This window comes from Rhododendron vialii, chromosome 1a (genome assembly GCF_030253575.1).
Source record: "Rhododendron vialii isolate Sample 1 chromosome 1a, ASM3025357v1".
NCBI classification, from domain to species: domain Eukaryota; kingdom Viridiplantae; phylum Streptophyta; class Magnoliopsida; order Ericales; family Ericaceae; genus Rhododendron; species Rhododendron vialii.
Genome location: NC_080557.1, coordinates 11,366,827 through 11,382,581, shown reverse-complemented (window position 1 = coordinate 11,382,581; position 15,755 = coordinate 11,366,827). Strand labels below are relative to the sequence as shown.

At 36.3% G+C, this 15,755-nt stretch overlaps 1 protein-coding gene across 2 annotated transcripts; it reads right to left on the bottom strand.

The window, feature by feature from the left end:
* Positions 1-8,914: 8,914 nt before the first annotated feature.
* On the bottom strand, positions 8,915-12,774 carry LOC131301509 (GDP-fucose transporter 1-like). 2 transcript variants are annotated; one of them, XM_058327856.1, is made up of 3 exons: positions 12,622-12,774; positions 10,574-11,639; positions 8,915-9,248 (listed from the first exon to the last, which is right to left on the bottom strand). In XM_058327856.1, exons 2-3 carry the CDS (start codon positions 11,598-11,600, stop codon positions 9,220-9,222), a joined length of 1,056 nt encoding a protein of 351 aa, XP_058183839.1. In that variant the 5' UTR covers positions 11,601-11,639; positions 12,622-12,774; the 3' UTR covers positions 8,915-9,219. The 2 variants fall into 2 exon arrangements, with proteins under 2 accessions (XP_058183839.1, XP_058183848.1); XM_058327865.1 differs by lacking the exon at positions 8,915-9,248 and adding an exon at positions 9,339-9,721 and having other exon boundaries at positions 12,622-12,720.
* Between the last annotated feature and the right edge of the window lie 2,981 nt (positions 12,775-15,755).

The window sequence follows — 15,755 nt, the reverse complement described above, 5'->3', positions numbered from 1 at the left end:
CCAAACTACCCCTTATTTTTTCGTTTCTTTCGTTTCGAAACCCTCTGGCCTCCAGTTTTGAACCAGTAGTTCTTATTATGTGTCCATGTTTCTGTTGTGTTATATTTTTTTTTTCTCAGCAAACGAAAAGATTTTATTACTCGAAAGGGTACATCGAGGAAAAAAACACAAAAAGAACAAAGAAAGCAAGACCATCCAATAGAGAGTTAGACAGTAACAACGCCTCAATGAATTAGACAGTCATCTCTAATCTATATTATGAGAGAAGGGATCATCACTAATCTATGAAAATGAATTAGACGGTCCAGTTTGCCTGTTTTTGTCCCACTTGGTCGAACCAAACCGTTTATTTTTTTAGAACTCGTCTGTAACATCGACGTCGCATTGGAAATCATGTTGATCCGAAACTAGTTGATATGATTTCGAGGCGCATCAATGGTGAAATAAATGAGTATGATGGTTTGCAATCTTATGTTCGTCTTTTTGCTTTTCAAGATAAAGTGTGTAACAAAATCATATCAACCAATTTCCGATCAATTTGATTTTTGACAAGATCAATTTTCATCATGAAGTTTGAAATGTGAATGGGTAATTAGATCGTCAAAATGGTCCTTGAAGGGCTGGAAGAATCCTATAAGACAAAATGAACTATTCAATTCATTTTCTTGGACTTGATAGAATCTCGTCAGAGTTGTGTCAACCAATCCCCTAATATTTATCACTAGAATCAACTTTGTTTTATCGAATTCTCGGCAAACCAATCGCATTCTATGTATGAAAGTAATGATTTTTGTTCACACTAAGAATGAAAACTTATGCGAATTTTCTCATTTCAAACACAGAATGCGATTGCAGTATAAACGTAAATGCATTAAAGTAAAATTAAGAAAACTGTTTTTCGCACTCCTGTTTTACTCTTTCATATATGAAAAAATAAACTAATGGAGTGATAACATGGTAGATTTACATAACTAGAGATTAAAAAAAATGTGGTTAAAAAAAAGTGTGGAAATTACAATTTTGTAATTAAGGGGTGAACATGAAGCACATGGATACAAATAGTTATGTGTTGTGGCGATCTAGATAGTCACACATGTTGATTTGCTGAAGTGCACCGTGCACGGTGGACATGTTAGGTACATGGATTTTCTATGTTGGATATAAGTTTTTGACTCGAGGGGCATGGATGATACTCCGACATTTTACTGGGGCGTGAGTGAAAAAATGTAAGATGATATTGACATACAAACAATGCATTACCAAAAATGGGTTTCTTACGTTAACCCGAAAAAAACCTTTTAACAACAATTAAGTTCTCCAAAATTAATGATTATAACTAGAGGGAAAAAGGAAGTTTATATCTTCACTGAAGACCTTTCATTTTTTCCCTCTCTTTTTTGGGAAAAAAAATGCAATTTATTCTTCTGAAATAATTGGAGTAGAGGAGCCAATTAGTGCAAGTACGACAAATTTCTCGTGTATTAACATGCGCCTTCAAGAAGCTTCTAAACTGTGTTCGGTTCTCATTAGCGGTTTTGCCTCCCTTTTAATTTGGTCATGGCCGGTGAACAATATAACTGGTTTTCCGTATTAGGTTTCCATCGGGTCCAATACCAAGTTGTCCGCAAAAGAAAAACCCAAAGCCAGCATATGTAATTTAAAATTTTCGCAATATGATAATTAATTACCCAAGAGTCTCTTAGGTATAATGTTTCAAAATATTCCAAACCATTTTATTGGTCAAATTGATGGAAATCTCTGATAGCTCTATGATGGAGTATTTCTCTAACTTTTCATTTGTTTTTTGGTACCCTCCCTCCTACGGATCTCCTCACATTTTAAACTAATTAAATAAACTGACTTTTTATTAGTGGTGGTTTGAAAATTTTAATGTAATGATTAGAAGATTTTTATCTGCCTCTTTTTTCTTGTGTAACTAGTACTAATCTTACCCCTAATCTCCCCCCACTTGGACACTGACAGAAAGTGAAAGCTAATAGTATTTTCTGCATAAGCAAATGTCTATTTCAATGAATTAACACGTTAGTCAAAAGAAATAAGTAGTCCATGTCAATCAATTGATGATGGTGATTTTAATTAATTAGATTAGACTAGTAGCATTGAAATTAGGCAAAAGTTGATCACATGGTCTTTCTGATTAATGCTTTAGTCTTGCTCATCAATTCTAATTCTCTATGGTCTGTCACACAGTTGATTGATCTTCGAAATTATTACTAATGTAATACTACAAGGTATGTCGTGAGTAAACATACAATCTAATTTTTGTATACGTCTTACCTAAAAGGAATCTAGTCCGTGCACTAATGTTTTTTGACCGGTATTTGGTCGATCAGTTTCTAATTTTACATACCTTTATTTGAAGAAGACTTCAACAAGGTTTCGGGTAAGAATTAGTATTGTTACGAGCGCTGAATCAACGTCAAAAGTAACAATTTACCTAGCATAAACCCTATGAGGCATAAAAAATTAGGGTTTGGCAGATCACATATGTATTAATTAATTAAAATTGAAGGTTGGGGATAAGCATGACATGCTTTAATATATATATAGAAGTCCCTATTTCTATTTGAGTGTGTGTTAATAAACTGATTTTTATATGACATGCAATGTGTAGGATACGTATATATAAAAGTGAAAGATATTGGAGCCTCGTAGGACCACACTTTTAAAAGTCCAAGGAGTCAATTCTGGTCATAGCCCAATTTTTCTTTTAATATCTAGTCATAGGCCAATTTGTTATTCCCAACTGCTCGAATTATTGTACTTCTCAAGATGTTTTTTTATTACAAAATATCCGAGTTAGTTTACGCGCACTTCAGATTCTTAAAGTTAAAGACCAGACAAACCCTCAAGTGGTCACAAATGTTTGAAATGTTTGACTTTCGTGGAATTCAAACATGCAACTTTGCGGAGGACAATCAGTAGTTATTAATTTTCTCATGCTCATTTGGCCAAACTCGTTTAGGTTCATAAGATCTTTTAATCTCATTAATTTGTTAGTACTCCCTCTGTTCCAAAATGTTTATCCGGTCCACAAAACGATGACGTAAAAATAATACAATTTTTGTGAAAAAAAATTTCAATTTTTTTTCAACAATTCGCTAGATATTGACGAGTTCTTTTAATTTAAATAAATTTTTTTTTTGAAAAAAATATATTATTTTTTAATTTTCGTTTTGCGGCCCAGGAAAAAAATTGAATTTTGTATGGATTAGATGTAGATCTGTAAAGAAATAATATATATGCTTTGCATGATTATCAAATGATTCAGTAGAATAAACAAGTTGAGGTACCAAGTACTGGATTTTGGAGTTTGAGAATAAAGCATTACAGGCTTTACAGCTGTTAATTCTAACATTGGATATATAAACAAACTTACTTTTGGCATAAACAAATGAACAGTAGTAATTAATATTTGGGGTGCCGAATTTAAGTCGTATATCTTCAAAAAAAAATTAAGTCGTAAAGGAAGCAACAATTTGCATATGTTTGTTGTCCTCGTATATCTTCAAAACCGTAGAGGACAATTAAATAGGGACAGAGAAAATATTGTTATAGCAATTTTCGTGCTATATATGCACGCGTGTAACTCTTATTATCGTTTGACCCAAAAAAATAATTACACAATACTCGGGGCTCATCAAGAGATGCTACTAATTTTAAATACTACCACCATATCAGATAAATAATAAACAATCTCGCATTAGTGGAAAATAGCGTGGCTACTCGGTTGGAGAAGAGGTGAAATTGAGGGACCATCTGTCACAATTCAAAAAAGAAGGGCACAAATTCAATTGTGAGTAATATAAGTACTGTTACAATGGAGGACCTAAAACCAACATGCAGCATGTAGATCTGGGAGGGGTCCGATCTTATTTGTTCCGAAAATTTCCATGCCGAGGGATTTTCTAGTCGTTGGATTGTGTGATTTTTTTTTATGTTTCAAAAATCAATGGCCGAAAAACTCTTCAGCACAAAAATTTTTGGCACAAAAGATCTTGTCTCGAACTGGGAATCAAAACCCTATCTATCTCACATTTTTCTATGAGAGAATACAAATCTAGCATTGAAGTGCGGGTTGTCTGAGTGAGTGAAGGGTTGGGACCAGAATCCCCCTAATCAGTGTCCCATTCCCGTTCTTCTAGCTGACACTTCACGTTATACCATCTCTTTCATGTGTCTGTCAAATACTCCTTAAGAAAGAGAGAGAGACATCTATGGAGAGAGAGAGAAAGAGAGACCCCATGGGGTAACTCCGGTGTTATTAGAGTCCAGAGATAGGAATCCGGGGATCCTGTGGGGTGGACTGACCTACAGGGTTATAGTACATCATATCAGTCGTTCATCTCAGTAATTAACGGTTCGGATTAAAGACGGAAGAGTTTGGAAACACTTTTAGACGCTTGGATGTTGCACTACAAGTCCCTGTAGTGCAAGGGTGCACTGCAAGTTTCCGAATCCCTAGAGATAAGCCATAAATCTAAACAGTTTGAGTTCGAAATTTGCCAATCTCTTGGGATTGGATTGTAAAAAAAAATATCTTATAAAATTTATAGTCCTGACGTAAATGACCTGTCTTTGTTTGGGTCGGAGAAAAAAATAATTGAGACACGTGTCCAGGCACCCCACACTATCGAGCCAGAGATAGAGAGAGGGCGGGGGAGGGGGGAGGAACTAGGGAGTGAGGCGTCATGAGTCTATGTAACAGGAACCCCCGGGGTTGGCAGTTGGCACAGTGTTAAACTGTTAATCACTTGGCAACAGGGCCACCAAGGGTATCAAGAAGGAAAAATTATAGAGTGCTTTTCTAGTACTTTCATGTGGCATTCCATGACTCTTTTCCACCATATATTGGTATGGTTTCACCACCAAATACGTAGCTCCTACATTAATTTGTAGTGAAAAAGGTCTATGAAGCACAATGTGACGGTACTCCACGAGTATTGAATAAAATCAATCTTCATGAAGTCAATAGTTTGGGACCCAACTCACACTTGTGTGCTATGATACTATCAATTCCTCAGTTAGGTAGGATAGTGCACATGAGACTTTGTTCTAGTTTTAATTGACTCGTCGGGCGGTTGGCGGTAATTGATTATAATATATATATATATATATATATATATATATATATATATATATATATATATATATATAAATATAAAGAGCCTATTGAAACTACTCAATTAGCTAATGTGGGGCCTACTTTTGTTCATCTATTATTTAAAAAAAAATTATTAATCTTTGAAATGAAAAACAAAGATTAATCTTTGGTTCATCTATCTAATGAGAACCCTAATTGTGTAAGGTCGGATTGAGCCCACGGTTTGTTTGATTCCCAATCAATTCGTTTTTACGCATCCGGCCATTTGCGATTCACTGACAAGCAGTGGCGGAGTAAGGATTTTTATAAGAAAGGGCCGACTGAATAGATATATTTCTATATAAATGTATTCTCATTATAGCATATAGTATTTGCTTTCCAATACAATTCATTTGTACATTGAATGCATTAAAGGTGTATGAAGCGTTTTGTTCTATTTCTTAAGGCTACGTACAATCAAACTCACATGCTTATTTTTTTATGTATGAAAAAAATTGAAAAATGAGGATGTAAAATAATTAACCTGTTTTTATCAAATCAAACCAAAATTATTTGTGCTTATAAGTAGGTAGTATTACACTAACAGTAACAATCAAAACTCGAAATTAGATACTATCACATTAACAAATTCTTTAAGATTGGGGGGTGGTGAGGCCCCGTTCGGTCCCAACATACCTCCGCCCCTGCCGACAAGCTCAGAGAATAAACAGTTTGGATCGTATCGAGAGACTTGAGGTGTACTTCACTTCCTCTCAAAACATACCAACAGGAATCTCAAATCTCTCCCGTTGTAGATGAGAGAAACGAGAAACATGAGCTGACATGAGTCTCACTATAGTATGTTTTATTACAATTGGGCACGGGCAAAAGTTAGTGGTGAATCTCATGTACGGATGTACCCATTTTGAATAACAAGGATTTGATGGGTGTCCAAGACATTGTTTAAAAGACAACCACCAAGAATTGTCTAATGTTTGGGCTTTGTGGGTAATGTACTTTTTATTGTATCCATGCCTAATATTTTTGGTCCATCTGCGTTTTTTTCAAATGTTGTTTTGAATTTTGAATTTCAATCCGAATTGTGCTTTATTGTGTCCATTGTTTAGGTTTTCGGAACTCACAACGTAATATGTTGAAAAAAAAGAAGAAAGAACCGGACCTGTTGTGTGACTTGGAGATGTTTGTGAGCTAGTTATTTGTTAGATTCTTGAATCCTTATTTTAAATTTGAATTACGATCATAATTCGTAATAGCGTGTTTGGATGATAGTGCTGAATAATTTGTTCTAGAAGATTAGTGTTTGAAAGTGTAATGAGAACAATCGTGAAGGACACATCTCTTTTCTTTGGAGTTTTAGTCATCTTGTATCCATTGCTTGTGGTCCTGGTTTTTGAGCGAGTCTTTTTGCAGGTGTTGCAATTTTTGTCTGTTTTGGTTGTAGGTAGTTTAGCGAAGGTGATGGCTTTGATTGTGTTCTCAATTATTTTTTGCTTAGGTTTGGTTTTGGCTTTTCTCTGTTTGTTGTTGGTTGGTTTTTGAGGTTTAGAGGTGTTCTGGTAGCCAGGTTCGGGCGTTTTTTTCCGGTGGTTCCTTTTGTTTTGATGGGTGCCTTGCCTTTCTTATGTGGGTCTCGGGTGGTATTTGTCGTTGTGCCCTTGGTCCGTTTAATTTTTGTATATCTTTTTCACAGATTTTATTTCTTTTGTCGGGCAAAAAAACAAAATGTAATGAGAATCCAAAAACTCCTATGAGATGATTTTTGGATTTTCATTTCTCCAGTTCATTTTCATAATCCATTTTGACATAATTTATTCCACAAATCAACGGCCAAGAAGTTAGAATCCGAAATTGCAAAATCTATATTTGAGCAATGAAGCACCCAAAACACTCCTGGACTCATAGGTGGGATGGTGATAGGGTGTCCTAATTAGTAAAAGAAAATGCTAACGATTGTCTTTAGTAGTGTGGCAAATTTGTGCAAACACATATGGATGTCCGCAAAAATGTCTTAAGCTTTTTAATTCCGAGCCAGTCGTTTCTCCCTATAATTTCTGAAGAAGTCATTACCGATATTCGATTGAACAAATTTTTGACAAGAACTCACAAAATTTTTTTAAGAAAAGTCAGCGGTTCGGATCATCCTTGCAGGACCCAAGGCGGGCTTACCAAAAAGATATGTGCATTGTATGTTCTCACTTGTCTTTGCAAATAGACTTTTTGATTTTTTTGTCCAATATTATATAAATCAGTGGGGGTTAGCAGAAAAATAGTGAGCTAACAACTATAGGTTTTGACGTCTCTCCATCGACTCAAATCCCAAACCTCCCCTCAAAAATCAAAGGATACAAGCAGATGGGCTGGAAAAGGCCTTTTTGGTTCTGTAAGCTGTCACTTTTAGCCTATTTTTAGGTCCTTGGGGTAGGGAACTTATAGGCCCAATTAGAAGCAACCGCAGTCCAGTCCATAAACCTAGCCTTGGGGTTACTGGATCCAGTGTATTGTACTAACCCATACTACTTATTTAATCCACTTTCAAGTGGGTGAACAGAATTGCACTCATGTGATGCAATCGAAAAAGCTTGTTAGAGTCAAGGGTCCGATTACAGATTCAATGAGCTATCTAAAAGTTTTGACGAAAACAATTACACAAAGTACAATGCGCTACCTTCATGACACATGATAGATTCAACATGTCCTAGCAATCGGATTGGGATCATGACACATAATAGATTCAATGTTTCATGTTTTGAATGGGTAATATCCGGTTAACCTTATTAACGTGCAAGTGAAGCATGCGTCATTCCATAAGTTGAAATAGGTTCGGATTCTTTCTGGTCCAAGTTTTGGACTGAATGGGACAGTCTGAATCTGGACCATACATTGGTATAATCAATGGTTCGAATTTGCTCAGAGATTCTTAACGGACTAAATCCGAACTATTAATTGCAGCAATGGACAATCCAGATTTGGACTGTCCCATCCGGTCCAAATTAAGGACCAAAGAAGATCCAATTCGAATTGAAATATACATTACAATGTCAGATGCAGAGGGTTATTGGGTTATGCACTATTCTTTAGTCCAGCTTGGATAAAATATGGGGCAAAAACCTCGCAATTGGATCAAGCGTATGCGTAAGGATTTGGATAAAGAAAAGAAAGGGAAATGAAAAAAGGCTGAAAGGTCCAACCATATTGAGTTTGTATTGATTTTAAGTAAAACAAAAGTGCTAAACCGTTGTGTTGGTTGTGCGCGTAATTCTGATCGTCCAAATATATTTTTGTTCTTCAAACGAAGAACCATTCTGAATCGTTACATATATCCTTCCAACTTTATGTTCCTTCAGTTTCCCTCCTGAAATCCATGACCCATGACTTACAACTCCGAGTATCATCATCGGAAATCGCAAGTTCCTTTCCCTTCGATTTGCGACTTCCTTTCCCTTCTTTCTCTACCGTTGCCGTGTCAAAAACTCACTGTTTTCAATGAAAGGTCTATACGGCGATCTCTACGATTAACAAGGCACAAATGTGTTCCCCACAGGCACAACAATACGTCTCCAGTCGAATCACCAGCCAGAGAGAAGCCATTCTCAACCAACAACTCTGAAAGTTCACCTAATGGAAACCTATTCTAATCTGTTATGCCTCAATCCAAAGCATTTAGGCATTCAGCTATGGATGCAAGAGTGAAGTAACAACCATTTATCAGTTGCCAGAAGAATGTCAAATCACGCATACCGTTATAAGTACAACCTCAATCCAAATTCCAAAGCACCCGGCTATCCAGTTAAAGAGTAAAGTAACCATCATATTGTAGCTCTAATTTTATATCAATAATCCATCAACCACCACAATTTTAGTTGCTACTTTCTGCCATACGAAATGAATACAGCAGTAGCTGAAAGAAGCAGCAAAGAGCTAACATGTTTGAATTTTCTCAAAGTCTTCCCAATCTCTCCAAACTTGAACTTGAGAAAGCAAGGACAGGACATGGACACGGACACGGACAATTATAAATCAATACGAACACGGACACTGCAAAAGTGGAAAGTACATATATTTTTAGCCTAAGAATTCATATAGTCTCAAATTTTCTACAATTGTGATAACACGAACATCGTGCCTGCAAACAACCAAATTGTTGAAAATCAGCATTAGTTTAGCACAAAACTAAAACTATATATGACCTATCAAAAGTGCAAATCATGAGGCACAAGTGACAATTTTATTATAAATTTTAACCCATCAAAAAAGTTTTTTAAAGTGTGGAGTGACAGCACGCTGTGCCCCCATACTTGTCTCAAGTGAGACAGAGACACGGGAGTTCCGTTAAATTTTATCAGACCAAAACATATCCTGGTGTGTTCACAGTATACAGATACGTACTAAATTTACTGATACGGAAACTACTTAAGGTGCGTCGGTGCTTCACAGTATACGGATGCGTACTAAGTTTACTAAACCCTTGTATGTGTCTCGATGAAGAGTAGATTTCCATGTCTAAGATGAATATTGTTTAGCGACCACAATCCATGTCCAAGCCAATGTGGTTCCGAAAGAAGGAAAAACAGAATGCTTTTCAATTCAGACATCGCTCTGCAAAAAACACGGTAAAAGCACTTCTCAGAAAAAAGAGCACAACCTGTTCCGCAGGTTAATGGGTTGAAACCTACTTCAATTAATAGGAGCTCCATAAGGAGGGAACCTAAAGAACATGTTGCCTCACCAAGGACACTTGAAGAATATTAAAGCCTGTTAGCAAATAAAGGACACTCATCCAACCTTAACGAAAATTTATTCAGCGCCCAATCCACCATGTGTGCCCTAGGCCCTTTTCCAACACCACATTGGTGTGGAGCCCAAGACAAAGTCTGGAGGCCCCACCTCTGTGTGTGGTAGAAAAAGGGCATGGGGCACCATGTGACAGTTCTCAAGGCCACTGAACAATATCTTGACCTAGACGAAATTTCTCCATCCAACTAATTACAGGTCGAATAACCTATGGCCATTACACTATATTATGATACTGAGGTTACTAAAACCAACACAAAAGAAGATTAATTATTGCTTGAGGAACCAATGAATCAGAATAGACCATAAACCACCCATGCGAACCAAAATGATATGACAATCAAGTGCAAACTGAGGATAAAGTACAATGAAATCAAATTTCTAAAAATAATAGTATTGGCCAAATCTATTTACCAATACAGAAGAAATACTTTTAAGTCACTAACAAGAGGCATAAAATTCCATTCAGCCAACTAGCAAATGGCTTAAGACTAGTAAAATGCTCATACACATGCAATTTTACTAGAGTAATGTTGCAACTTGCAACATCTAATACACAATAAATGTTTCTGTCACAAACAATAGGCATGACTTCTATTTAGCCACCTTGGAAATGGATTGAAACGAGTTGTAAAGGTCATACACCGGAAATTTTACCAGAGATGCCCTTCTCTTCATCCTCCACTCTATCATCATTCTCGCTATCAATGAGATTAGAAGCGGCAGAATCACGCTGTGATGGAGCAGTGCTTGCTGCTCCAGTTACCGACTGCTGATAAAGAACACCTCCTGCAATCGTGACGAGAAGGCAAACCAAACCAAAGGGACCCGCATGTTTATCCCAAATCAACACGTTGATTAGAACAGTCAAAAACTTATTAACAACACCGGTGACAGTAAAAGCCGTGGCAGAGATTGCCTTTCTGGCAGCGAATCCAAAGAAACTGATGAGCAACCCAAACACGCACGAAAGCGACACAGCAGAAAATGCATCAAACTGAAACCAGTTCTCCGATCTTGATCCCACAGCAGCGAAAACATCAGCATATTCTCCCGTAACAATCCAAAACAATGGAGCCATCATCAAAGACAACAAATTGTTGTAGAACACGAAACCCCAAGTGTTCAACCCAAGATTCATAACCATGTGTTTAATATAAACCATCTCACTCGTAATTGTGATCAAGTAAGCAAATGCCCACGAATACGCGGTGAGGGTAAAACCAGAATCTGTGGCAACATATCCAACAGCACCGCCCAAAATAATGACCAAGGAAAGAAAGGTAAGCTTTGAAGGGCACGGCTGCTTTCTAAATGCAGTATCGGCAATGGCAACCAGAAGGGGCGTCAATGATCGAAAAACTATGAATGTATCCACATTGGCATGGCGAAGAAGATTGGTGTTGGTGAAGATTGCGAGATAGAACACTACTGCTGCGGGCAGGAACTTCTTTGCGGTATCATACACGAAAGGATCATGGTGCAAAAAACCCAACTTGCCCAGAACCCACACTCCTAGAGCTGATGTTAAGTACTGCAACGCAGTTAGAAGACCTGGGTAGTTGAATTTGGTAATGGCGAATTTGTTTATCACGGCAAGCAAGCTAGAACAGAGAGCATAACCAACTACAAGACTGCTGGTTGCATAGTACTGCTTAGATGCATCAAGTCGAATCGATGCCATAGCTTTACTCCCCAAAATTCAATGCTAGACGTAGTAAACCTGAACAAACTCTTTGAATGTCAGTACACAAATTTGACATTGTCATACAAATAGAGCACTAAAAGGACTTCATAGCTAAATCAGCACTGATTTGTTTCATTACAAGCAAAACCACTAAATTTTGCACAAGTGGACTACAATACAAAAATGGTATTGCTAGGGACCAAATCAAAAGAGACATCACTACATCTGAACCCCAGAAACGTGCAAAATCCTGCTCAAATACAAGTTCAATATTACTTAGATCAGCGTTAAAATAGTTTATACTCGAGTACTAAACATAAACCCAATTATGAGTAATATACCTAGCCCTCCCCAGATTCAACGTTAAATGTAGAAACTTTTAACAAAACATGAGCTTCAACTTCAATAGCCAGATGTGACATCGTACTCGAAACAGGTATGACATTGCACATGACTAGAGCAACAAATTCTTCCCACGTATCTATACAGTATGCTTTAGTTGTTTTCCGGGGTTCTTTATGGAGGTATCAGCGTTTGTATCGGGTGCTTGCCCCGTATGTGTTTATTGTCTTGTGTCTCTGTAATTTGATCCTCGGATTTTTGTAATATGAAAATGGCCGAGATCTTCTTCTCAAACACACACACACACACCCCTCACTAAATTTTCTTACATTTTTTCTCGTACTACAACCCCAATTTAAAACCTCAAGGCTGGAGTTAGCATTTTTCACCAAAAACAAAAAAAGAAAAGAAAAGAAAAGAAAGGGTCATTGCTAGATCAGTGATGAAACAAAGACAAGGGTGCGACATAGAGCTGAAATTCGAGTTGGGTACAACGTAAATCAGTGTTGAGGCAAACAAAAAGGGTGATGAATCGAAACCCTAGTGAACTGTGTACAGATCGTTGACCGACAGAGTGAATGAAAGCGAATCTGTAATTGAAATAGAGACGGTATGTAAAAAAAATAAGACAGAGCGACACAGAGAGAGTGATAGAGAGAGAGAGAGAGAGAGAAACCTTTGCCTGTGAGAGTGTCGGAGGATTCATCGCGACCAAGTGGAGAGAGAGAGAGAGAGAGAGAGAGAGAGGGAGGGAGACGGAAATGGCCCCAGCTCTTTTTTGATCCGGTCCGGTTTTCTGTAATCGTCAAAACCTTTTCCTATTTTGATTAATTGATTCTCACAGAGATTATGGGGATAATAACACCTTCTTAAATAATTACTTATTTCAGATTTTTAAATTTAAAAATAATGTAAATGAAAAATAATTTTTTGAATATTTTTACACCGTATTAAAGATCTCAATGAGATCTTTCAAACAAGATCCATATTGCATATTTTTATATTTTAATAAGTCCATCATTTTTGAGTTTGAAATTGTCTTTTTAAAAAATAAGTATTTATTTAGCAATCGGGAACGGGTCAAGTCATTAAAATATGAGAATCCCAATTGCCAAGTAATTTTCCTTCAGTCTAATATTGTCAGTACTTTATTTTATTTTGAGATGTTTCAAAATATTACTAATATTAGTCCTCTCAAAAAGTGAAGTACATAAATGTGTGAATTTCAAGCATTTACCCTTCATTAAAATTAAATACTCCTTTCATCCTATTTTAAATGCTCTCTACAGAAAGTTGTGCATTTTAACTTTCAAAAAAAAGTATTTTTGAAAATATTTTTCAGATATTTTTGCACCGTTCAAAGTATCTCAATCCGGGAAAAAAGAAATTAAAGTATCTCAGTGATTACTTTCCAATGGTGCAAAAAAAAAATTCAAAATTAATTCCGATTTTCTTTATTTTGAGATTAAAGTTACACGATTTTTAGTAGGGAACATTTAAAATGAGACGGGGAGAGTATAATTTTTAAAGTGGAATTAAAATGGTAATCTAGTAGTGAAAATCAATGTTCAATTTCATAGGGAAAATGCATTTAATGTTTGCCCCTTACATTAGAGTTCTAACATAAAAAAGTACTATTGCATATCTAAATTCGGGACAATCGCATAGATTGCGTCAATTTTCATAAGGGTTTTAGGGTTTGATTTTTGCATGTATTCTGTCATGAGACAATAGATAAGACTCATCGTAATATCGTTCTTGATCGAAGTCGTTTATTTTGTAGGTCTTCATATATATATATGTTATTCATGACCATGCAAATAATTAGATCCATCTAGCATCCGTACGTATTGGTTTGAACAAACCAATTTTATCTTGAGAGCAATTGACAATCAAATTTCAACCACTCATTACTTTGGAAATAAACGTAATCATCAAAATCTTTACTAATGTCTACTCAACCTGATTTCATGCATGGGGAATCATCGCATGTGACCTACAAAATGAACGATTTGAATTATTAAGTAGCACTATGAAAAATTGTATTTTGTGTTGCGTGATGATCGCATCGCACCATGTTATATAGTAGTATGAGACAATTCTTACCCACATAATATTCTTCAGCAGGCGGCGGCGCCGGCTCCGGCCGGTTCCTTTTTTTTCCACTACCCAGTAATCTATGTAGATCCGAGACAGACAAATTTTTTTTTTAAAACCCAGATGACGTTTCCTTGTTATTGGTTGGCTACATTGAAAGTCTTCATTTTTTAATTAAAAAACAATTTATTTTGAATTTATGGGCAGAGCAAGGAAAAAGTCCACACCCACATAAAGATAAAAACACCTATACTTGAATTCTTTTACTAGCGCGCTATTTTTGGTCAAATAATTGGGTATTTGTCAGAGTACCATCTGGCAATACCACGTGAAACCCCAAAAACATAACTTCGAATACTCGTTATTGCCCTTTGATCCTTTTGAATTTTTTCTAAGTTGAGTCAATATTTATATATATATTTTTATTCTTGGGCCGAGATTTTTAAGAAAAAAAAAAACATTAGGGCCGAAAATAATTGGGTTAATATATTAGCTGATTAGTCGCAATCTGGTTTAGGACTATTATTTTGTGAAGAGCACATTTGCTATTTCCATCTTTAATTTTTCAGTCTTGCTTAGGTTATTTTTGGGAGTCTAATGTCTTATTCAAGGCCATGGATTAAAACCCTAACAGCCCATTTGATGGCCGAATAAGGTATTGGATGGATTAACAATGACGATGGATAAGAGGTGGATGTGATATAAGACGGAGTATGTAAGACGGGGATTATCAAAGAAAATGAGTTTGTTTTGTAGTCTATGGGTGAATAAGAGTGAATGGATAAAAATTAATATAAAAATATTTAGTTGCTCTTATATAATTCCTGATACAAAAACTATTTGGAGGGTTTTGAGAGACACATCGGTAATTCTCCACACCAGGATAAGCTAACTATGGAGGGTTGAAGGAGTTTTATAGCTTCTTCAAGGGAGATAACAAAATGAGAACTAAACTACATTTGATGAGCCATGTTAGCAAAAAGAACTCCAATGGATGTAGCAAACTCACTACACCATTTTCATGTAGCTCTCTCACCTAGTTTGAAGAGAGAGAAATGACTATTCAAATTGGCACATCATCAAACGTAATAATGATGATTGATGAATTAATTGACTTTGTGGGAAAATAGGTCTTTTAAGTAAAAAGAGAGAAAAAAAATTAAAGGCTGCAGAGTCCCTTGGAGTCGACTTGATACAAATGACTCTTCAACTTGCCACACGTGTCACCAAAAAAAATTTGGGTATAAAATTTTGTTGCTTGGAGATGCTCTTAGCTTAGACTCTGGATAAACAATCAAGGTACTAAGAGGCGAACCAAATATCGAATGAGTTTTCAGAATAAGTTTATCCCATGCCACCATTTATCCCACGCTCTTCCCCCCACCTGCAAACAGGCCATAAGGCTTGAATGGTTGTTTAAACTTAGATAGTATTTGTTTGAATTCCCTAGTTTTCAGATTTGAAATCTTCTACGTCCTTTCAACCCGGCCTGATGTGGATTCATACAACTAGTCGGGCTTTCGTATCACCTGCCAGATTGTACCCAAGAATTAATCGAGATAGTGCAAGTCCATACGAACACTTGAATTATGAAACCAAAAAAAAATAGAGCCACAGATGATGGCACGAGTTCTTTTTTTTGTCAAAAATTGAGAAGATTATATTAGCACTCCAGTTACTTGGCAGGGAAATTCACCGTTACGGCGGTAATGA

Excerpts from the sequence above, each read along its gene's own strand:
- LOC131301509 (XM_058327856.1), bottom strand. The coding sequence starts at position 11,600 with ATGGCATCGATTCGACTTGATGCATCTAAGCAGTACTATGCAACCAGC. Across the intron at positions 9,249-10,573 it reads TGAAGAGAAGGGCATCTCTG|GCACGATGTTCGTGTTATCA; the intron begins GTAAAATTTCCG and ends GGTTGTTTGCAG.